The sequence below is a fragment of the Nyctereutes procyonoides genome, unplaced genomic scaffold, assembly GCF_905146905.1.
Source record: "Nyctereutes procyonoides isolate TBG_1078 unplaced genomic scaffold, NYPRO_anot_genome, whole genome shotgun sequence".
NCBI lineage: Eukaryota > Metazoa > Chordata > Mammalia > Carnivora > Canidae > Nyctereutes > Nyctereutes procyonoides.
Window position 1 is genome coordinate 21,977,210 of NW_026575131.1, and position 25,722 is coordinate 22,002,931.

The following is a 25,722-nucleotide window of genomic DNA, read 5'->3' on the forward strand; positions in this document are numbered from 1 at the left end:
AGAATCTTAGTGTTGAGGGCAGCCTGGGTGGCTCAGTGGTTTTAGAGCTGCCTTCAGCCCAGGTCCTGATCCTGGAGACCCTGAATCAAGTCCCACATCAGGCTCCCTGCATGGAGCCTGCTTCTCCCTCTGCCTGTGTCTCTGCCTGCCTCTCTCTCTCTCTCTGTGTGTCTCTCTCATGAATACATAAAATCTTAAAAAAAAAAAAAAAAAAGAATCTTAGCGTTGGAAGACCTTTCATCAAACCATTTGCTTGAATAATCCAGTGACAGAGAATATATTTTTCCAAAGAGCTGTGGCCTCTAGAGACTTAATATATTTAATTCTAACACAAACTTTCCCTCTACATTTTAAGATTTCTCAATTCAGAAGAGATCTTATAATCAACGTATGTATTTAGTAGATCTTTTGCTCCACATAGTTACCTTATGATTATAATCAACAGTGAACTGGATATAAGGAAATACATTCGATAGACAAACACTGTGGCACTGAACTAACTGTGGCCCCTCCAAAAGCTCAAATGAATAACAGCTGGAGTAATTCAGAAATCCGTGCATTGGAGAAACCCACTCAAGAAGAAGGTAGAGGAAGAAACATCAATTCATTATCTTAAATGAAAATCCACAGAACATAACAACAGAAAAGAGCATAAGCCCCAGAGTCAGAATACCTATGGTTGAAAATCTGGCTCTACCATTTCTCAGTTATATGATATGTGCAGGATTTTCTACCTATCCAAACCTCAATTTTCTCGTCTGCAAAATGGGAGGTAGAAAAAAGTACCTTTGTCATAAAGCAATTATGAGAAATAAATGTGTTAATACAGGTACGATACTTAGAAAGGAGGCCAACAATAAATATGGGAACAATAAATAGAAGTTATACTATATTACACTGTTTTAATTCTTGATTTGGTATCCTCTGAGCATCTTCTTAATATCTTAAAACTAGTGAAAACTGACAGGTTATTTTCTAGGAACCCAAAACTCTTAGAATGTTGCCTTCTGCTATGATTTTCCTTTTCTTTCCTAGAGGAAAATACACAAGAAACAATTAATTCACAGTGTGTGCCCTCCCTAAAAGAACAAGCACAAAGAAGCTAATAGGCAACAGCTCACTGAACAGTTTTGTCAAAGATGTGTGCTAAGAATTTCATTCTGAGAGTTTACAAGGGAAGCATGCTCCTATGGTGAGTATTTTCTTTAACCAGAAAAAGAAATTCAAAATAAATTAAGCAAAAGTTGTTCAAATTAGGAATTAATTTTGGTGTAAATTCAAGGGTGACATCATTACTGTCCTTAGGCTGCATCAGAATGGCATGTTTTAGCCATGCATGCCAACCACTAATTTGCATAAAATTATTATTAAAAAATTATTAAGTTACAGAGTACATTCTTGGGTATGAATCACACAGAGCAGTCATCGTCTCCTTAACTATTATCTGATTTGCGAAGCAAAAATTTATAACATTTCTAGTACAATGACATTTTGAATACGTAATTAAAATACATAAACTTTGTTCATAAAATGCTCTATCATTTCAGAGAGATAAGTCATTAAACTGTTTTAATGACCTACAGAATGAAAACAGATTCCATGGAAACAAATTCAATACACCAAAAAGAGTGCAAGAAATTAGAAATCCTTTTAAAAGCCTGTCTGAGAACTTCTAAAGAGGTACCTACTGAACACTGTGAACTTCAACCACACTTCCAATTTGTGGGAATTTATTTTTTAAGAATCAAATTCTAAAAATAGTTCTGCTACATTTAGTATTTTTCCATTATTCTTGCCATCTTTAAACACACCTTCACAAGCTGCTGAACATAATGCTTTTCTGACTTAATCAGAACCTCTCTCATGACCCAGGAACGTTCAGTAAATAATTATTAAGCTCCAGAGGTGGCTTTTGCATAAGTTGATTTGCTTGAATGCCTATTCACTGAGGGACACAGCTTTTAGTATTGTTTCCAAATCTTATCACATAACATTGAAAGTAAATGTTAAGGGTGAGGGGAGTATGGGGGCGCTGTCACCTACTCTAGTCTTTCTCTTTTTCAGCATTTCTTTGAAACTGCCCATTTCAAACTTGTTCTACATTGATATGCCAGGCAGATGACTCTGATGTTTAGATGTTTTGTTTTTGTCTCAAAGAGAAAAAGAAATCAATATACAGACATGCAAATGAGAGGTTTATAAATGTAACTATTACTATTCCTCAGGTTAAAAAAGAGAGAGGGAGAGAAAGCAAAAAATCCAAAGTGTTTGCATTAGGACAATTCTGACAAATGTTACTGCTAAACACGCTCGTTTTCCTGAAGAAAATCCTTTTCTATTCATGACAAAGCTAAGCTGCAATCTATCCCATAATCATAAATCAAGCTCTGTTCTCAGATTTTTCAAGCGGTCATTTTTTTTTTTTGGCATTATTAATTTAAGACCAACACTGAATTTTAAACCAGAAAACAAAGCTAATGGGCCAGCATTTTGATTCCCCCCACAAATTAGTTGTTATCCTTGTCATAGCCACATACTAGAGGCTACAGCTGAAGCTGATTAAAGCCACAGTCACCAAGTAACAGTTCCAGTATTTTTAACTCCCAATAAAACCTTCCCGTTCTCTAGCCTCCCACTTAAAAAAAAAAGAAAAGAAAAGAAAAGCTCCTGTTAAGTGGTCCCGGGATTATTTCCAGAATAAAACTTCACTTACAGATATAAGCTTTCAAAGGAGCAAGGCATGAACATCTGAACTCTAAGCGCCTCCATCTTTTTTCCTTTAAGGTGTTCTGCAAGCCCTTGGCGAAGAGTGAAAGTCAAAGTTAGTTCTGGCACTGGCTGTGTCACTAGGGGTGGCTCCTGATAAGGCCCTGGAAACTCCAATCCAAACACAGCTCGTGCTAGCACGGTGCCTGGTGTCTGTCTGCAACAGCAGACCTGTTTAATCCAGTACCTACTGTACCTGCAGGACAAAAATGCTGCCTCACACTGCACGGGGGGCGATGCAGGACCCAGGCGGGCAGCAATTCACCCAGCAGCCAGGCAAGCACCTCAGGATGCTCACTTAGCGCTCAGAGTGCAGGTACCTGGGAGGCTTTCAGAGGCTGCGCCTTAGCAGAGAACTTGAAAGGGAGGTAATTTCACATCCTGGTGAATTTTTAACACAATACATTCCCAGAATCCAGGAGGGCTGTGGGATTGCTTGTGTCCTCAGTTTGGGAGATCTCAGACCTTTTTGGAACTGCAGCTGATAACTGGACATGCTCTTCTGCTGGCAGGCTAGAGAACAGATAGCATTCCTCACTTTTGGACCCCAAGAATATGAGGGTGGTCCCTGCCCAGTCCGGGTGGGAGCCAAATGCAAGCCGCTTCTACCTGTGGGCACCATCTCTTAGGACACACACATCTTTAGGCCATACATCTGGGCATTCTTAGACTGTCACCCAATTAATTCTGGGCACACTGGTGTACAAGAAGAAAAAAAAATAACAACACATGTTCTCCAACAACACTTTTAAATTCCAACATGACAACATCAATATCATCAAATATTGATGGAGCTCCTACAGACTCAGCACACCAAAGACGTCCTGCAGAGTAATGAAAATATGTATGTTTCTCTCTACACATCATTCAAAGGTCAGAACAAAGGCATGTGACGTGAGCTAGCTGTGTGCCCGGGGGCAAGTTACTTCACCTCTCTGTGCCTAAGAGTTTATCTCCAAAGTAAATGATTGGAAAACAATGTAATCTTGACAAGCCATAATCAAACTTGAATTCCATAAAGTAATGAAATTACCTTTGTCTTAACTTCCCTTTAATAATAGGAAATCTCCAGCCAGAACCCTCAGGCAAGCTATTTTGTTTTTTTTTTTTTTTTCTGTTGTCTGCACATTTGTTCATTCATTCAGTCTTTTGTTTAATAAATACTTAGGGGACACCTACTATGTCCCAGGCATTGGTAAACTCTTAGAGTTTATGGACTAGTGGGACACACGTATTAAATAATCATGCAAACAGATAATGATACAAGTAATAACTGCTACAGGGAGCTAGAAAAGCTTAAAATGTAAGGGTCAGAACAGACTGCTCTCAGGCAGGGACCTCTGCACTGAGATCTGAGGGAGGGGGGCACCAGTTGAGGCAAATGTGGACAGGAAAGGGGAGTCTTCTGGGCAGTGGTAACAATATATACATGCAAGAATCCTGAGGCAGGAATTAGAAGGATCCACTATCCCTGGAGGGCAGAGAGGGAGGGAAAAGCGTGGTATCTATGAGACCAAAGCAGTGTCCAGGGCCAGACCACACAGGATCTGGAAGGGCAGGGAAATGGGCAGGGAGGTAAAAAGATGACTAAGATGCTACATAATTCCCCTAACTTACCCGACCTCTCTTCTCCTGTCTCTGACACAAAATGGCACAAAAATAAAGAACACAGGTTCTGGTGTCAACTTTCCAGGCTGAAATTCCACCACTTAATAAATCTGTGACTTTGTGCATATTTACCAAACTTCTATGCTCCAGATCCTTCACCTGAGAAAGGGAAATGGTGTCTATCCCACATGTTACTGTTTTAACTGAAAGACATAATATGGTGATGTGTTTGGTACAGTCTAGGCATACAGTAAGCTCTCAATTAAAAAAAAAAAAAACAGTTCTTAGGGACACCTGGGTGGCTCAGCAGTTGAGCGTCTGCTTTCGGCTCAGGGCATGATCCCGGGATCCGAGATCGAGTCCCACATCGGGTTCCCTGCAGGGAGCCTGCTTCTCCCTCTGCCTATGTCTCTGCCTCTCTCTTTCTCTATGTCTCTCATGAATAAATAAATAAATCTTAAAAAAAACCCAATAACAATAAAAACTCGCTCTTATGGTTATGACTGTCGTTAGGGCTGTTATCCTTGACTCACACTGACTGATCCAGAGAACCAAGGGAAATAGGACAGAGTGGAGGGAGGGAGGGATAGACAAAAGATGAGGGAAAATAGAGAGGACAGGAAATTACCATATCAGGACGTTTAAGGAATTATCTTTTAAAAGACTGAGCTGGATTCTCTCTCACTTTGGGCACTATCTGAAATTGCATTAAGTTACAAGGTATCAGTGAAGTTTTAGAACTGAAACCCTGATTTATTACATGCTTACACACAGGGAAAATCTGTATCCTCCGTGGGCTCTCAAATGTTGACCATGAAACCAATGGTATCAATTCCAGCCATTCCAGCAGGAACACAGAGTGGTGCTAAATGTTCCCCTGGCATGTTCAGCCAATGACATCGCCTGACCTTTCATCCCAGACAATCCACCACCCCAAGAAGGCTGTCCATTGACTATTTACAACTATTTAAATAAAATTACTTTTAAGAAGCATGTATTCAACTATTCATGGTACTTTAGAAAAATCTATGTTATACCAGTGTTCTTGGAAAATCTGCTTGGCCACAGCAATGAAATGCCCACCAGCCAATGGAGTAAAACTTGAATTAAATGTGCATATATACCACTATCTACAAAATACATGAAATATTACATGTGTTTCCTTAATACTAATAGTGTTTCCTTAAAACACTGGTCTGCTGAACGCCAAAAATAAATGAATAAATAAAAAACAAATAAATATCTGATTAAAAAATGGGCAGAGGACCCAAATAAACATTTTTCCAAAGAAGACATACAGAAGCCAACAGACACCTAAAAAGATGCTCAATATCACTAATCATCAGGGAAATGCAAACCAAAACCACATTGAGATATCCCCTCCACCTGTCAGAATGGTTAGTTATAAAAAGACAAGAAATGACAAGTATTGGCAAGGATGTGAAAAAAAAAAAAAAAAAGAGGACCCTATGCACTGTTGGTAGGAAGGTAAATTGGAACAGCCACTGTGGAAAACAGTACAAAGGTTCCTCAAATAATTAAAAACAGAACAACCATATGATCCAGTAATTCTACTTCTGGGTATCTACCCAAGGAAAACAAAAACACTAACTTAATAAGATATATGTATTCCTATGTTTATCGTAGCATTATTTACAATAGCCAAGATAAGAAATCCTACCTGCCCAATGAAAGATGAATGGATAAAGATGTGAGATAGATAGATAGATAGATATAGATAGATAGATACATAGATAGATAGGAATATTACTCAGCCATAAAAAAATGAAATCTTGCCACTTGTGACAATATAGATGGACCTAGAGGATATTATGCTAAATGAAATAAGTCAGTGGAAGACAAACAGAATGTAATTTCACTTATATGTGGGATCTAAAAAAAAAAAACTAACACAAAGAAAGACCAATAAATACAGGAAAACAAGCTGGTGGTTGCCAGATGGTGGATAGGTAGGAGAATAGGCAAAACCGATGAAGGGAATTAAACAGAAAGTTTAATTAATAAAATAAATTAATTAATAAAATAAATAAGACATGGGTACAGAAAGTGCAGCACAGATAATATGTCAATAATATTGTAATAACTTTGTGTGGTGACAAACAGTAGCTATACTTTCATGATGAGCATTCTGTAGCGTATTTGTCGATTCACTATGTTGTACATCTGAAACTAATATAATATTGTATGTCAATTATACTTTGACTAAAAATTTAAAAACAAAATAAAATAGCAGTCCTCAAACAGTCACCCAATTATTCAACAAATGCTGGAGCACCAGGAACTGTCTGCTTGGTTCACCACTGTGTCCCTAGAGCCCAGTGGAATAAACTGTAGGTAGCTGATGTTCAACAAATATTTTTAAAATTAATTAATCTATAACATGAAAGTAACTCTCTTGTGTATGTCTATATTATCCAGAAGAGTATCCCAAGTGCATACACATATGTATATGCATACACACACACACACACATACACACACATCTATATCTATGTCTCTATATATCTATATATATATACACAAACCCTAAATTTAAACACAAACTTTCAAATCCAAGTGGAGGAAAAGAAATATTTAAAAAAAGAAAACACTGAATATGGATTAAAAATATTACCTGTATTCCAATGGATTTCAAATCTTAATTACTACTCCTTGCCCCAAATTCCAGCAAATCAACTAGAATCATCAGAATTCTTACTGACCTTTCCAAAGATAACCTTAACTAAAATGGAACTTAAAACTATCAACCATCCAAGTGACGGCCAACTTTTTCTTTGGATGCTAAATTTGGGCCTTGGAATCTTTTTAGAAGGAAAAATTCAATCACTATGTTGAATGGTGAGAGAAGAGATAAGAGGTTTTACTTGTTATCCTGTCCAAAACTCGGCTGAAGAAAAGTAGAACATTACCACAGTCAGAATTCTCAGTTTATTTGGATATCAAATGTTTTAATGGCTCCAAAGCATACCATTTTCTTCTATCTTTTCTTCTGACAGTCTTTGCTCTTTATAGTAAACACACACTTCTCACTGGACTTACAACAGTTCCCCACAGTTGGGAACTTACAATTGTGCTTAGCATCACACTGATGCATGAAGTACCTCCCACAGCCAATAAGAAGCATTTAATCACTCTTCAAGTGTTTCATTAAAATCCCAGCCAATAGTTCCCAAGCCTGTCTTCCTATCAGAAGCACGTAGGGACTCTTCTCCCCACCCTACTCCCTTAAAGTCAAGTTGGGAGCACTTAATGTCAAGGATCTTGCCCCAAACAAATGACTGAATGAGACTCTCCAAGACTATAGTTTGGAATTCTGTGGTTTTTAAAGATTCTCATAAAACTCTAACATGAAGTCAGCCTGAGGAACCACTAATATATATTATAATATATAATACAATTAAATATAATATGCTCTACGTAAATCATCTAAGAGAGGCAGGAAAATACTCCAAAAGATAAGCACCCTTTAGTCATTGAATCAAAAAGTCTTCACTTGTAGAGTTTAATCCTTTAAAGCATTCACTTGGAATTACTATGGATAGGCTTTGAATGTTCAATGATAGCCTTACTATGATGTAATTCAAGAGTACCGTGAAGTGATAATGAAACTCAAAAAAAATACCTTTTTTTAAAAAAAGGTGTTTTCATTTATTTATTTATTAATGAGAGACAGAGAGAGACAGGCAGAGACACAGGCAGAGCAGGAGAAGCAGGCTCCACGCAGGGAGCCTGACGTGGGACTCGATCCCAGGTGTCCGGGGTCACACCTTGGGCCGAAGGCAGTGCTAAACCACTGAGCCACCCGGGGCTGCCCAAAAAAATACTCTTAAAAGGAACAAATACACCACCTCTCCTCCCCATATATCATTATGCTCCGTTCTGGGAAAAGTCAGATGCATTGAAAGGCCCTGCAACACAAACATTGAGTGGCCCAGCAGGTGAGAGGTGCCTACCCAGTGCTGTGTACAAGACAAAAGTGAAGAAGCAAAGGGCTCTGATTTTTAGGGGCTTACCCCCAAAGAAACCCAAATTCCCATACACATGCCTCTCCTAAGACTAGGCACTGAGGACACTGCCCTCCTCCCTTTCCTTCCAATGACTCTCCATGGCTGGCTCCTCCTCATCTTTCAGAGGAGGGCTTTACAAGTCTGACATTTTTCCCCTCAGAGAGATTTTCCCTGCCCTCCCTACCTAAAAGCAAAACACCCAATTCTGGTTTTTGCTCTCCAAGCCAAAGTTTGCTTCTTTCTTTCACAGTATTTAATCCAACTTACAATCATTTTATTCAATTGTCTTTCATCCTTGATGAAGGCAGGGTTCTTTGTATTTACTTTATTCTCAGTGTCTGGCATATAGTAAATGTTCAAAAAATATTTGCTGGCTGGCCGGATGGCTAGATGGATGGAAAGAAGGAAGGAAGGAAGGTAGGAAGGAAGGAAGAATGAGCGACAAATGAAAAAAGATCAGTAAGAACGGCCCTCCAAAGTACAACCTGAAAGCATTTCATCAACTAGGAAGGAAGGGTCAACAGGCCAATGGGTAGCGTAGTCATCTACTCTGTTTGGAAGCTTTTAGTTACCGGACATAGCTGATCTTCATGAATAAGTACTTGGATACAAAGTTACAAGAATGTGGTTCAGCAGTTCTAATTCCAAACCCTCACAGTCTGACTGAAGGCAATTTTTAATGACTACCTATCTGTGGAATAACCCTTCGGTACCATTCAATCATGATTATCTCTTTCATCCTCTTTCTATTTTCTTCTACTACAAGAACAGATCTCCCTGTAAAAATGATGGTACAGCATCTTCTGAAAGACTGCTCATTGTACCTGATACACAAAGAAGCCTTTTAAGGTTGAAAAGAAAAAGACGAGACCAAGATGACCCCAGGTAAACTTGATTTAAGCTCACTCTGACATTATTAAAGAACTGTTTAGATGCCTATGCAAACATCCAGAGAGAAAAATTAATGTTTGTTAAGGCTGTTTAGAAAAGCTGTCCTGAGAATAAAATTACAGTCAACAAAGAGGCATCTCAAATGTTGTCTGAAGTCGATTTTTAGGCAATTAATGAAGGGAGAAATACATGAAGTAATAGTTTGGCCTTTCATTTAATATAATAATCAATACAACAGATTAATTCCCTATCTTGAGCTTTCTGAAATTCCCTCTCTTAAGGTTCACTTGAAAAGAAATACTTGTTTCTGAATTAAAGGAGCTTCAGAGGCTGTTCTTTGTTATCTGGAGTATTTTGCAATAAGTAGACCAAAATCTAGAATATAGGCCAAGTTTGTGAGACAACACAAAGCTCGGGAAGCAAACACTAAAGAGATTGTGCCACTTTGACTGGCATTTCTTCAAATGAGAAATTTAGTAATACTGCAATTTACTTTCCTTTATCTAGGTAAATAAACAGGAAAAGATAAGGTTGTCGACATTGTGGGGGCCCAAAGTTACTCACAATGTGACTTCATGATAAAAAGAATCTTCCATTTCAGGAATTTAAAATCATGGTATTTTCCTCTCAACTTTAGTGGTTAACTCCTAACTTATTTAAAAAGAAAAATATGGACTTCTCTTTTATTATGTCATTTTTAAAAAGTAATTAAAGAGCAAATAAGCACACAGGATGTCTTTGTCATCCTCCTAAGGGTGCTGAGGACTGAAGCAGGAGCCTGTACCACTGTCACCATCATCTAAAGACTTCAGCCTCTTTCTTCTTCAAAGCAAGAGTGAAGATATTAAAATATTTTAAAGCAACATAATATTCGGCTATTAGAAATGGTCTCCACAGACCACCTGAGCTGCTAAGGAAGGTGAATCCATCCTTCCCAAGCTTCAGTCTCTGAAAGAGTGTATCAGGATATCAACAACTCAAAGAATCACCTAAATCTTGTATGGTCCAGAGAGAAGGAAGAAAAGGGGACGAAAAGGGATCGATATTTTGTCACCTAAACTTTCTAATCTATTCATGTAAATGTAATACTTGTATTCCCAAAAACTGAGATGAAGGTAGAGATAGACTGTTTCTTGTGGACAATCAATCATGCTATGGTGGAAGGTGATACGGAAGTCAACAGAGTGAAATATGAAAATTCCAATTTGTTCAAGATGTGGTAAGGACCCACAAAAGTGATTTCTATCTATCTGTGGGCAGCAAAACTCTGAGAGGTCACTATTTTATAAATGAATGAATAGTTGCTATGTCCCTCCTATGGATACAAATAGAACAATTTTTCAATTGGAGACAACACAGCATGGTGGTGCAAGATAGGACCCCCCCCCACACACACACACACAGTGTTGATCTCATAGTTTTACCTAGGGCACGTCATTAAAATTTCTGAGTCTCAAAATCTGCATCTGTAAAATGGGGACATGAGTATTGACCTGATAGATTAATGTGATGATGAAATGAGGTAAGGTATAAAAATACTTAACACAGTGCCTTAAAACAATCACAACTCAACTAACATTCTGCAAGGAACAGAGATTCAATTTCAGAATACTATAGGGAATGAGAAGTCAGCCTGGAGAGCCTCAAAAAACAAGTTATGGCAAATAAAAGTTATCATTTAGAGGCAACAGCGTAGATGCTTTTGAAAATTGATGTGTAAAGAGGTTATACAGATTGTATATATTCATAAGATCAGGAAATGTCCAGCAGAGATATCTGTGAATAATATATTCCTAATGAATAACCAAAAACTAAGATGTTGATGATCTATAACTTTTGATAGTGGACAACCATGCCTTTTCAATGGTTGTCTTAGCTAACAGGCAAAAACTGTAGCCCAGGGAACCCTCCCCTCTGACTCAGTATATCAATTATGTTTTTAACTTGTAGTTTTACTATATAAATATACCCATAAGTCAAGCAGGAAATCATACATTTAAATAAGCAAAACTATAACAAATAAAACTTGCGTTCAATAGATCACCTTATGTTAAATTTGTGCCACTAGTCAAATTTCCTAAACTTCTAAAGCATCTCAGTACTGACGCTTACTCTAATGACATCCTGTTTCGGTTATGCTGAGCAAACAGGATTTAAAATGAGAAAAATAATATTTGCACATAAATCCTTCCTGTCTGTTGATTAAATCCAATCAATCATAATAAACGCAATACATATTAGCGTTCTGTACCTAATTTATACCCTAGGGAGTCTTGCCTATAATCAAAGTGTATATTTATGTGGATAGTAAAATGCTAAAATAACCAATATTTTAAATTAATGGCCCGTGTAATTTCATAGTACTGCCATAAACTAACAAAAAGGAAAAAAATAAATCTCTGCTTTAAAAAATTAAGTCATGTGTCCTTAAAAAAAAAAAAAAGAAATAGGGCCAACAAAGCTACCTAATTTTAACATTTAATAAGTATTAATTACATGCCAGGTATTACAGGTAAGGATGGCAAAGTAGATGCAGAGAATAATAACCATTCCTATTCAGGATTATCCACTTTCTAATATCAAATAACTGCCTCATTTTTAAGAAATGTGGATGAAATCATAAAAAAAAAAAAGGAAAACTCAAAATATTCTCATTAAAACTCATTCCTTCTAACAGTTAGGGACCACGGGAACAAGCCCCAAGTGAAAAACATTAGGCACCTGGGACATTTTCTGTGGGCTGTTATGAAACTACTACTCTTATAGAGTAGGACCTGGGTGCAGCCAAGGATGCATCCCCATACACAAGCCAGACAACACACAGGGTTCCCCCAAAACACCAATGAGCTGTCTGAGTTGCCTGTCAATATCAACCAATCAGGAGAGGACCATTCCAACCAATCAGAAAGGAGTACTTTAAAAAAAAAAAAAAAAAAACCCTTTACCTCATTAGGATAGTGGACCAGACAACAATGGGAATCTACCTAAGAGGGAACTTCTCTGTATAAGCAGGGCCTCCCCTCTGTTCTGGGAGGCCACCCTGACCATTCTTGTTGGTGCTGTGTTTCCCTTCCACTTGAGCTGTAGCCCCACTAAAGCCTTGACTGTACCTCTGACTTTTGGATCAGTCTCATTTCTACTGGTGGGAGGTCCAGGAACTCGACTCTGGTAACAATTCAACAAATAATTTTTTGAGCTCCTACTATGTCCCAGGCATTGCTCCATATACTTGACATAAATCAGTGCTACCGGGGACCTTTGAGCCTGAAGAGAGAAATATTTTGGAGTACCTCTGAATGCTAAAATCACTTATTAAGTTAAGCAATTTAAAAATTCTGTAGCTTTGCAATCTTTAAGCATCATCCGCAATGATACTCCCGTTAGCAAGGATGTTTGCTTCTAATACAGGATCAAAGATCAATGTATTTTCATTTACAAGTATGGCTCGCAGGAAATTTGAGTATCTGGGGGAAAATGACATCAGGTCTCTCTCTACTTCATTTTTTAAAAAGTTGGGGAAGGGAAGAGAAGACAAAATTCAACATACTGTCACAATGATAACTGTACCTTTTATTTACATATCACACCTTATTTATCCAGTCTTCTTAAATTTAAATAGGGACACTGAGTGAGGTAAGTAGCTTGCCCAAAGTCAAGATGTTAATAAGTTGTTAATAAGTTACAGATGTGGGTTTGAAACTCCAGAGCCCCCATGCCTTTCTTTATGCTCCTCTGTTCCAAGTTTATGTGAGCCACCCAACAATCACAGAAATAAAATAATTCTATAATTAGAACTATGCACTACAGTTGCCTCTTTAGTTGTCTATGCCCCACACCAGATTCTGAATTCCATGAAGGCATAAACCATGTCTGTTCAGGTCACCTCTTCATTCTTGAACCAGGCACCATTCCAGATGCAGAGAAGGCACCCAATAACTATTTGTCAATGGGCTAAGTGATTAATTAATTGACCATGGTGCTTTTTCTGACCACTTCTGACCATGATTTACCTTAAAAAAAAAAAAAAAGAAAAGAAAAGAAAAGAAAAAGAAAAAAAAATGAAGCACGCTTCCCTACATATTTATGCAAAGCGTGAATTAAATTAACGGCATTCTCAAGAAGGAAACATAAACATACATTTTTTTGTCCTTAAGTAACTTAATCTAGTTGGAAAAGAGGGTGAGAAAATGTTAGATATCAGCGCAAAAAATACTTGTTAATGGAAGAAGAAGTAAGGAAGTGCTCAGAAAAGAATTATTCAAAAAGGCTTTTTAGGGGAAACAAGGCCTTTTGGAAATGAGGAAAATGATGAAGTTCCTTTGGCAAAGATGGTAAATCTTCAGCAGTTTGCCAGTGTGGGACACAAGATGATCTTAAATCCAGACGCAAAGACTCCACAATAAATAACCATGGAATTACACAGTGAGAAAAGTACTTTCAAATTTCTTTCATCCCAAGAAAAGTCTCTGTTTGATGCTAATATGTCTTCAATCTCTCAACACTTGCCCTTTGTAACCAGAAAAGCTCCAACCTCAGGCTCAGGCACTGCCAGACAATATACCTTGTAAGAAAGAAGCTAACAGTTTTCTTCCAATTTCATTATATTTATTTTATATGTACTTCCACTTGCGATTTTCATTATATCATTTCTTTAAAATACATTCTTAATTTTTTTAAGCCCCCACCTAGTCAATGGGGGCAAAAGTCATGAAGTTAGCATGAGAATGGCTAAAATTTGGGAAACACTGATTGAGAGAAATGAAGAATGTGCCAGAATCCTTCAGTGGAAATAAGATTAAACACAACCTAGGAAGAAGGGCCTACTGTATTGCAGTGAGAAGCATACAGCCACAAAGAATTTCAGTGTGAGATAAAGAAAATCATCTGGGGTTCTGAAAGCATAGTCAGTGGGCCTAGCCCTAATCGCTCACCTAACTGTGGAAAAGGAACATGACTCTCAGATATGATTCCATACAGGAAGAGTGGATCTGGCCAAGTAGGACTGAGAATATCACAATGGAAGTGACACACCACGTTTGTTGACAGTGCCTGTAAACAAGACCTCTATCCAGGAGGAAAAAAAAAAAGGCAAGGCCGTTAGAACAAAATGTCAGGCATGCTTGATGTTGAAGTTTTGATATATAACGACTTCTTTCTTGCTGTGAAGGTCATTTCTGCCTGTGTTACCTCCTAGGGCATAGATATAACTTGTAGTCCACTTTTGTTTTAGTTTTTTTTTTTTTTCTAATTTCATAATGAAGCACCAAGAGATTTTCAGTACAGATTTTCCCCCCTAGCTATATAATACTTTCACACACTAGATGGAGCCAACTTTATAATGCTTTGGGATTCATGGACAGGTTTGTGTTGCACTTGAAAAAAATCCACGCACAAAATTATGGGAGAGCTGTGTACGCCAAAATATATTTTAAATTTCTCAGATTTTGATTTTAAAAATCAAAAGTCTCATCATTTTATCAATGTGCACACTTTTCCATAACTCCTAAGCCCAAATCAATATCAAACTATCAATAATGGTACAAAATGTGTGTTTAAAATATGTGCATCTTACAGCTTATTGGCACTTTTAACTGATTTATTAACATGTACTTATTATGGTTTTTTTTAATGACAATCAATCTCCAAAATTACATGCTTTTTTGTTTGCTTGGGAGAAATGGAAGCAATTCATAAATGCAATAAGCATGATTCACTTATCAGGCCCATAAAAACTACCTCAAGGGAGGGAATTAGGGCAAAGAGAGATGCAAGTAGATAAAAAGTAGATTTCATGGTCCACGGGAATATAGAAAAGAGTCCCCAGCACTTCTAAGAGGAAATGGGCCATCTCCAGGACCAGGAATGGTCCACTACTGTAAGACAAGAATGCAGACTGTCCACAGTCACCAACCTGGGGCTGGTGTGGGGCAGCAAGGAAGTAAGGAAGGCTATACAATGGTTCTCTCCTGTCAGTCATGGAAACTCAATGCCTTTTCACTGAATCCTAACACTTCAGAACAGTGGTTCTCAACTGGGGGTGATTTTGTCCCCAGGGAACACTTGATAATGTCTAGAGACACCTTTAGCTATTACAAATGGAGAGGCAAGTGCTACTGGTATGGAGGAAGCAGGGGTCAGAGATGCTGCTACACATCAAATAAAAGACGATAAAATTATAATGAAAAGCCTAAACTTTTTTAGTGAGTGAGTAGCCTAAACTTCAAAGTGGCAGTTAGCTTGGTAGCAGGGGACAGGAGGGTGGGGGGGAGGGAGTAAAGGGAAGGATGTGATCTAAGAGGAGATTTCTAAAACGTTCTGTGTCTGGAGATACAGTGGGTACATGTCTATTCATGTTACTATTCTTTACTAAACCAATAGGTTTTAGACATATGTAACAATTAGATCTATTTAGCAATTCGAAAAAACATTACAAAATACGAAGTGTAAGGGGAGTGAAGAGACACAGCAGTAGTAACAGCGAACTTTGACATAACTGGCTAACATACTACCAGGTCAGAGGTATCTTTTACTCTTTGTCCCATTCACCCTCCACTGTCCAGTCACTTATCATATCTTTCCCATCAACCACTAAATTGCATCTCCTCTGCCCTCAAGGTTATTCTGCCGTGATTCAGCTCTAGCATGGCCTACTAAACTGTTCTCTCCACTGCCCTCAATGTACCCTACACCAACTACTAGATAACGCTTCCTAAAGCATGGCTTGCTGTTTTCATGAAACTAATGTGTCATCAACACAGAATAAGTGAATTTCAAGTTTCTTATTAAGATTAGCAATCGAGACCTACTTACCTTTCTAGTCTCAACTAATACAAGTATTCCAAGCAATATAAACAACATACTCATTCCCTAAATCTAGCTACATACTCTTGTTGTTTCTCTTGCCTAGAGTAACCTTTGTATACCCACTATCCCTTTCTATTAAAAATCATATACATTCTTCAATAAAATGAAATAGAGATGCATTACCAAATATTGGCAAGGAATGAAGCAAATGGAATATTCAGACATTGTTGCTGAGGATATAAATTGGTACAAAGCCTTTAGAAGTTTTTTTTAAATATATATATATATTATATATATATATTATATATATATTTATATATATATAGGCACCCCTCTGTTTACTACAGCATTATTTACAATACCAAGATATGGAAGCAACCTAAATGTCCAATAAGTGAATAAAGAAGTAGTGTATACACACACACATTCATACATACACATATGCACAATACTACCCAGCCATAAGAAATAGATGAGATCATACCATTTGCAACAACACAGATGGACCTAGAGGGTATTATGCTAAGTGAAATAAGGCAACTGAGGAGTGCTTGGGTGGCTCAGTCAGTTAAGTGTCTGCTTTTACTCAGGTCCTGGGATCCAGGCCCATGTAGGGGGTGCTGCTCAGGGGGGGAGTTTGCTTCTCCCTCTGCTCCGCCCCCTGCCTGTGCATGCTCTTCCTCTCTTTCTCTCTCTCTCTGTCAAATAAATAAATAAAATCATAAAAAAAAGAAAGAAAGAAAGAAAGAAATGTCAACTGAGAAAAGTAACTTCACTCACATGTGGAATCTAAAAAAAATGAATAAACAAAAAGCAGAATCAAAAATATAAATGCAGTGAATTGATGGTTTCCAGAGGGGATAGGGGTGAAGAGAGTAGGCAAATGAGTAAAGGGGAGTGGGAGATACAGGATTCCAGTTATGAATAAGTCACAGGAATAAAAGGCATAGCGTAGGGAATATAGTCACTGATACTGTGATAGCATTGCATGGTGACAGATGGTAGCTACACTTGTGGCAAGCATAGCAAAATGTTTAGAGAAGCTGAATCGCTATCTTGTACACCTGAAACTAACATAATGTTGTGTGTCAAATATACTCAAAAAATTTAAAAAGACGACTGAACATATGCCTACCTTATAACCTAATAATTTTACCTTTTGGTACATACCAAACAGAAATGAATATGTGATCACCAAGACCATATAGCAATAATGTGCAAGGCAGGACAGCTCATAATAATGCAAAACTGTAGACAACCTAAATGCCCATCAACAGAAGAGATAAACAGTGATGTATTTTTATAAGGGAATATTCTATGGGAATGAACTATTGCCGCATACAACAACAGAGATGAATCTCAAATACATGTTGAGCAAAAGAGTACAGACATAAGAGTACGTACTATATGATTCCATTTGTATAAAGTTAAATGACATATAAACATTATTAATCAATGGTGTTAGAAGTCAGGACAGTGATTATGTCTTGGGGAAAGGCTGTCTACCAGAAAGTACAAGAGGGCTAGTAACGGTCTCAAAGACTGGGTACTGACTACTTGGTGGAAACCGATCAGGAGTACATGTAAGACTTGTATACTTTTCTGTAAAAATGTTATACTTCAATTAAAAGTTTATTGAAAAACATTTTAAAACTCTACCGATTCTTCAAGATTATTCCTTAAAAACCTTCTTCACTTTCTTAAAAATAATCGTCCATGATCCCAACTAGATATATCTTCGTCCTCTATCTAAATTCCGGTTAGGATAATTACAAAGCTGAAGTTATCTTAGTTTTTTGCACACGTTTATCAAAGTCCAATTGTTACACTACTAGACAAGCATTCCCTTTATGATTTCCCATAAAATACTGCATTATAGTAGCTCATCAGTATTGATGAGATTTAAGTGACAGATATTAATTACCCCTTTCAAAGCCACACTTCCTAGTGTTGAATATATGCTGGCATTCCTTTTTTTAGTTTTTTTTTTATTTTTATACATTAAAATTCACCTTTTTGGTGTACAGTTCTGCAAGTTTTGAAATATACATGTTACTGTAACCACCACCACAATCAAGATACAGAACATTTCTATCACCTCAGAACACTCCCCTGAATTGCCCCTCTGGAGTCAAAACATCATGCACCCCCAACTTCCAAAAACCACCTATTTCTGTTCCTACAATTTTGTCCTATCCAGAATGTCATACAAATAGAACCAAATACTTGGCTTTTAAGTCTAGTTCCTCTCCCTTAGGCAAGTACATTTGAGTGAATTCATGTTTTTACACGTATCAGCAGCTCATTCCTTTTCATTGCTACTTAGTATTCCATTGTATGGAAGAACCATGGCTTGTAATCCTTCCACCAGGGAAAGGACATTTGGGCTGTGTCCAGTTTTTGGTGATTGTAAAGAAAGCTGCGATCCACTTTAAAGAATTTTTTTAAGTGGATACTTGGAAGTAATTCACTCAAGGTCACAGTTAACCAGTGATAAAAAGAAATAGTATATACTTTCTAAAAAAATGACTGGGAAAAGTAGGAGTCAACAATATTTTCCCTTATGTCAATGAATCTAGCTCACAATATATTTTCTGGGAAGAGATTTTGAGCTATCTTTTCTATATTTAGTGCATGTTAATGGGCTAGAATTTGTAAGTACCCAACTAAAGCACTTTTCTAAAGGCAGCTTCTTACCAATGTGACCCTATGGCTGTACTATTAGAAATAATGTGTATGTCTTGATCTATGTACAACTATTCATCAGTGCTATGTAAATAAGTGATTATGCCCTGCTGGCTTCTGTCTTTCATCTGACCTACTGTACTCACTTTCGATGCAAAGAGGGGACGGCAAGCGATGGGCCTGACACTCAAGAGCTCCAAAAACATGTGAGGAAAAGGGCTACTTCAACGATTATGCAGAGGGGTGGCTATAGTTGCACTTTTTTCTGTTGATTTAAACACAAAAAGCATATGTCCAAATCCTCGGGGGCACAGTGTCCACACCACAAAATTTCCATTAGCTGGCATTTTGAGGTGTCTGTTTGTGGAGCCTAAACCACTAACCAAGGTTGAGGCCATGGGGAAAGGGTGTGTCCAAGAACAACATTTCTAGGAGGTATCTGAGCTGCACCTGCCACCATGGCCAGAGGAAGCCGATTGGTTTTAAGCCTTTAAAACTCAAGTGGGCAGCCCCGATGGCGCAGCAGTTTAGCGCCGCCTGCAGCCCAGGGCGTGACCCTGGAGACCCAGGATTGAGTCCCACTTCGGGCTCCCTGCATGGGGCCTGCTTCTCCCTCTGCCTGTGTCTCTGCCTGCCTGTCTGTCTGTCTCTCTCTCTCTCTGAATGAATAAATAAATCTTAAAAAATAAAAATAAAAAAATAAAACTCATGAGTGTCATAACTCTTTTTATAATATCTCCATGACAGTCACTATAAGAATCATGAGAACCTCATCCTTCAGCCTTTTTCTAATGCTCTTAAATAATAATAGCAACTAATTACAGAAAGTATGCTCTGCACTCTTTGCTAAGCATTTCTATACAATACCTTGTTTTAATCCTCATAAAAACCCTCTAATTTAAAAACCGTTATGATGTAACTTTTACCAAGGAGGTGAATGAGGCTCTGAGAGATTTTACCACTTGCAGAGAAGGAATTTCATTCAAGGCAGTCTCAATCTGATCACATGTTCTGAACCCAGATGCTGTACCACCCCATAGTCCAACCAGTAAATACATTCATTTATCCAGATACTCAAAACATATATTTTATTATATTCATCCAAGGAAATAAATATGAATAAGATATGTTTCTCCCCTCCAAGTGTTCATTTATTAAGGGAGGGTGGAGAATCCTGTAAACAATAATAACTTAAACTTCTTGGTCAAATCCTTTCCTGAAACCCATATGAAAACTGTTGGCTAGGGATCCCTGGGTGGCGCAGGGTTTGGCGCCTGCCTTTGGCCCAGGGCGCGATCCTGGAGACCCGGGATCGAATCCCACATCGAGCTCCCGGTGCACGGAGCCTGCTTCTCCCTCCGCCTGTGTCTCTGCCTCTCTCTCTCTCTCTCTCTCTCTCTCTCTCTCTCTCTCTCTCTCTGTGACTATCATAAGTTAAAAAAAAAAAAAAGAAAAGAAAACTGTTGGCTCTCTAGAAAAAAAAATTACACAAGTGGACACACAAAACTCGACTAAATTCTTGGGCCACAGCCTAGAAATCCCAGGCATACTTAAATAGCTGACTATTAGCTGCAAGGGGTTTTGGTTAAGATAGGAACAAAGTGTTGTGTGGACTCAAAGGAGAAAGGCAAGGCACTTGAGTCCTGAAGACTGAAAGAAATTTACCAGGCAAGGAAGGAAGGAAGTGGGGCTTCTATGGAGAGGTCCTTCCTTCAGAAAGCCTGATGCCAGGGAAAAATCTAAAGATGAAAGAGGAGGGAAGCAGGGGAATAAGTAGCAGGACACTGAAATAGTCCAGGCAAGTTTCTTCTTTCTAGAAATAATGTGGTTAGAAGAAGCTGTGAGCCCAGGCTCTGAGGTCAGAAAAAACTGGGATCAGAAATAGTAGGGTTCAAATCTAAGGTCATTCATGTCTCAATAGCTGTGCACCCAGGGGAAAAGTATTATAACCCCTCTGATCTTCAGTTTCCTTTTCTGTAAAATGGGGATAAGGAGAGCCCCAACATCACAGGCTGTTGTGAGATAACCCATGGAAAAAAGCATGACAGGCACTTGGCACAAAACTTGAAATGGTGTGAGTGTTCAATACATTGCAGCTGCTATTATTAACCTCGTCATCACCATGGCCTGATGCTAACACAGCCCCACAGAAGGAACTCCTCTATAACAGCAACAGAGCTGAATTCCTTCATATGTGTTTGGGTCAATTGGCGACATTCTTAGACACATGCAGTGCGGCAAAAAGATCTTTGCCCAAAGAAAAATCCCAGTGCCAAAAGCCACCTCTTGAAATACTCTCCTTGTAAACTTACACCTTATTTCTTACTCTTATTAATCACATAAAGATACGAAAGCACATTCTAGAGAAAAGGTTTTAAAGAAATAAATTATGATGACTATTGGAATACCTATGGTGGACTTACTTTGTATCTGTAACATCATCAGCGTCTGCTCTTTTCTTAAGTGAGAATAGAGACCATTATCAACAGCTAGAGAAATGTTACATGCTGTTGTCATTACTACCGTGTCCATAACAAGAGTCTGAGAGCATTCGTTCTTGCAAAGCCACTCTGCACCCAGTCCATCTATGTCACTATTGCTGGGATGGCATTACTATGCAAAAAGAAGAAAATGGTACAAATATTCTACTCAGTTCTTAGTCACTATGTGTTCAGTAATATTTTATTTTAAATTCTTCATGTGGTCGAGGAGCTAACATAAAAGTAATATACTGGAACTCATCCACGAATGCTCGAGGAAATGTGGAGAATACTTTGTTGTGATTCCTCAAGCCATGGTAATAGACAGAACATTCATGAAATCCTTGCTCTTAAAAATGTTCCATGGCCAACCAATATTTGCCATAGTGATACTGCCATATAGTCAGCACTGGAAAAATAAAGTCATGAGAAACCATTCCCATCTTCCCCAGAAAGCTGGCCAGGCTATCTGCTTCTCTTTCGGCTAAGCTGACACCATCCACAAATTCAGAATGTTCTCTCACTTTAAAACACACAAATCAAAGGAAAATGTAGGGATTCCAACAATCCTTCCTGAACCCAACAGACCATTACAAATTCACCAAGCTTCCTTTCAGCTTTAAATTTGCTCTCCGGCAAAAGCACAGTAGTAAATGAGTTCATTCCATCAACAACAGAAATAAGCAGTCATAAACCCAATTGTCCTAGAGCAAGCCGAAGAATGGGTTCACGAGTTGGGGACAGAAGGGAAGAACTGAGGCTGACGAGAAGATAGTATTTCTAGCACATCATTAAACCAAATGTGATGGGAAGAGCTTATGGGAAGCAAGTGGAATGTGATTCTGACAGAAAATACCCAGGTCTTACGAGCATCAAAAGAAGATTCAAGTTAGGAAGGGGTTCCCAAACGGCTTTCGGAAAATCTGATACATTCTCGAGCAACTGAACCAAAGCATTCTTTGAGGCATACACAAGAAAACAAGAGAAGAGAGTGGTGAAGTAGACCTTTCTCTCCATCTAAAACCTGTCAGATGTGAAAGAAACTTCCATCACAGAGAGAATCACCAGTTACCAATGCCAGGAGCACAGTCCATTTAGCCTAAGTACATTCTTTTCATGCTTCTACTGCTACAGTTGCTAGTTATACTTTCCTGTAAGCAGCATACTCTGGGGGTTAGGGACAAACCCCTGCGCTCAAACTATCTGGCTTTGCCACTTCCTGGCTCTAAGGCTGCATTCCTCCATCTGCAAATGGGCTTAGCAACTAAATGAGTCAAAGCAAGTAAGACATTAGCACTTAACACTGTTATAATCTTTTTGATCTTCTCTAGATTCAGTGTATCTTTCTTGGCAAGGAAATAGAAGGTATAATATCTTTCCAGTGTGACTCCCACAGGGCTTATAAAAAAGTTGAAAATACATGCTGGCTTTGATTTTATTCACTCTTTAACAGATATTTACTAAGATCCTACTATGAACCCACAGGTACTCTGCTGGAAGTTGGGAGATATCCTGAACAACAGATACAAACAAAGACAGAGCTCCCTGCTCTTGGTTTACCTCCCAGTACAGGGGGGACCAATATGTAGTTGAATTTGGGGAACTGAACCCCTATTGATTAGGCTTATGCCTTTAAGAGGAAACTTTCAAAGACTCCCAGGTCCCTTTCCTGAGTCCTAATCGACCCTGATTGTACTTTGTAGCCGTGCATTGCTAAGCATAGAGGATACAGAGTCACTATTAAAGAAAAATTCCTTGTACACATGCTTCCCACCTGGTCATGTCATTACCGTATGGGACTGTGATATATACTTAGCTAAGACCCCGCTTCTGAAATGCTTTACATGCTTTTAAAACCATTTATGTGTCCACCCATTAATTGCACATATATTTACCAAGAGCCAAAGACCAGATGTGAGCTTGGGTAGAGACTGGAGAGAAAGGCACGGTCTGTCCCCAGTGTAGAATCTTAATGTTTTAGAGATGAGTTCACAGACGCAGTCCAGGGAGCAAAAGCAACCGACCCTACTGCACACCATTAGGAGACACAGCACTGAAATAAAAGCCACATTTGAGGCCGAATCCAAGCATGTTCCTTGCTCAAGAATTCTGCTCTTGCTACTATCCCGACGGCTCACCATGCTCTTCCCCAAACAGCTGCATGGCTCCCTTGTCATTTAGCTAGTGCACCTCTCTACTCAAAAGAAACCTTGGAGGTGAAGTCCAACCTATCAGGCTCAAATTAAGTAGCAACCCCTCCCAGCTTTATTTTTCTTCACAGCACTTACCATAGCTTACCAGAAAGTAAACTCCAGTAGGACAGGACATGTATTTTTGCCCATTTTATTCATTGCTCTAGTCCTAGCACAGGAACAGCACCGGGCACAGACTCAGTGCTCCATAAATAATGTCCTGAGACCTGAGAATGAGCCTAGTGTTCTTTTTATCTACATCTCTATCTTTCTGATACTCCTGCTGAAGAAGCTCACAACCCTGACACTGGGGGGAAGAGGAACAGTAAGAATCCAACTCCTTAAACCTGAGTATTATGAAAAGAGCTGAAGCACAGGGAATGTGACTAGGGCAGGCAGAAAACAAGCTGAAATATGAGCTCTACTTAAGCAGCAAAATGAGCTGGGGTGGTGCACCAACATGGCGTTAAATAACAATGGGTTCCAGATAGAGGTATCGAATCAGAGAAATTCAGGTATGGCATTCCACCTTAGCTTCATGGAGATGATCGGGGTGGGAGGATGTGATGAATGAGGCACAAACCTATCCAAGGGCAAATGTTGGCTCATTCTTATTGGGTCTTCAGATTTCTCAAAAGAATATGGAAATCGTGGGCCATATGTGAAAATTAACATTTCCACACTAATTCAGAGTTGTTTTCAACAACTACTTGGGCCAACCTAACATCTAACATCAAGATTCAGACCAGTGGGACCTATGGTTTTCTCTGGACACTTCCCCAGGAGCCACAGCAGTGCCATATGTAGGGCACTGAATGATGTCTTCTCATGGTCTTTACAGTTGGCAAGGAACCTCCAAAGCAGGTTTGTGGTGTCCTAATCCTCCCTCTTAGAACAGAATGAACAACTATTCTGACCTACTAAGCTTTTCAGTTCTTAACGCAAGATCATGGAAAGTCAACTGATCTTCAGTACAGGATGTTTCTCAGAGTCTTTCTGATGAATTACAAAAAAATAAACACCAAGTAATTACAGAGATTTGAAGCGTTCTAGAATCAGGTAGACACTAAAATAAATCAGAGAAAGAACTGAAATCATTTAAACTCCTACCAGACAAAAAGTTAAAAATAGGAAAGTGGCTTTTTTCTCTTCCGATTATTTTATTTTTTATCTGTTTCTTTCCAAAAGGACTCAGAGCAGCTTATGTAAAAGTAGACAGCATGAAGATGAAACAACAACAGAAAATTAATGTGTGTGAATGAAGGAAATAAGATGAAGGAAAGATAATTCAACAGAAAAATATAATGGACTTAATAAGATTAGTACATAAAATGCAAGTAAGAGTCTTATTGTTTTCTACAGGTGGTCATAAGTCACTTTCTAAGCTGGGGACAGAGAGTCTAATATCTACAGGGGCCAAGCAGTTAGAATAAAGGAATAAAACAAACTGAAGAGTGCCTGTTTTAAGGAAAATGGCATTATATTACTAGCTCCCAAGGTTGCCATGGAGACAGGTGAGCCCAGTGTTACCAGATCTGATTTTTCAATAGATGCTGGAAATTCAAACATACTTGTGTGAAATCTTCCCATTTTCCAATGTTGGAAAACTAGCTTTTCTTTTGGCTAAAAAAACCCAAATATGTGTGAGTTAAAGAAAACATGCCTGTGACCATAAAGAGGAAGAAGACATGATCAGTTACATGACTAACTATATCCATAAACTAACCCAAAGCTGCAAAGAAGTACAGTCATTTGTGGTATCAAAACCAGAGAGACACTTCTCCCAAGTCTAAGGAGGACACTGTCACATCCACAAGATAAGCACCCCATACAATCAAGATTTATAGGGCTTTATCTTATAACGACCTCCAACAGAGTTGCTAAGGGCATAATGCTAAGTTTAATTTAGTAGAACTAATTGGCAAGGTGGACAGGTGGCAAATTCTCAGATATAGAGATTCCTGCTGGTCTCATTTATTTCAAGTATAGATTTTACAGATGTCCCTTAATTAATTTTTAACCAATTACCCTTTTTGACAAACGTAAAATTCTCACACCCTTCTTTAATGTTACTTCACAAAGTAAAGCAAAAGCCACCTTGGAGAATAATTTTTCAAACGACATTCTCTTCCTCCATGTCTTAGAATATTCAAAGAAATGGATGAAACCTCTATTCTTCACAATGAAATCCATAAATATTGGTTTTTCACAGCAGCATTTGATAAGCATGGAGTAATACCATGTTCAAGGTTAGATTCCCTGACCAGG

The 25,722-nt window shown here is 38.4% G+C and overlaps 1 protein-coding gene across 10 annotated transcripts in view; it reads right to left on the reverse strand.

The window, feature by feature from the left end:
- Positions 1-25,722, reverse strand: part of MITF (melanocyte inducing transcription factor) — a 217,297-nt gene that overhangs the window by 98,042 nt on the left and 93,533 nt on the right. Inside the window, exon 1 of one of the 10 annotated variants that reach the window (XM_055343184.1) lies at positions 2,714-2,807. The exons of 8 other annotated variants lie outside the window; for them this stretch is intronic. In XM_055343184.1, coding sequence (XP_055199159.1) covers positions 2,714-2,769 — 56 coding nt within the window. In that variant the 5' untranslated portion in view covers positions 2,770-2,807. Of the gene's footprint in view, positions 1-2,713; positions 2,808-25,722 lie in introns of those variants that run through there. One more of the 10 variants, XM_055343186.1, reaches the window with a different exon arrangement.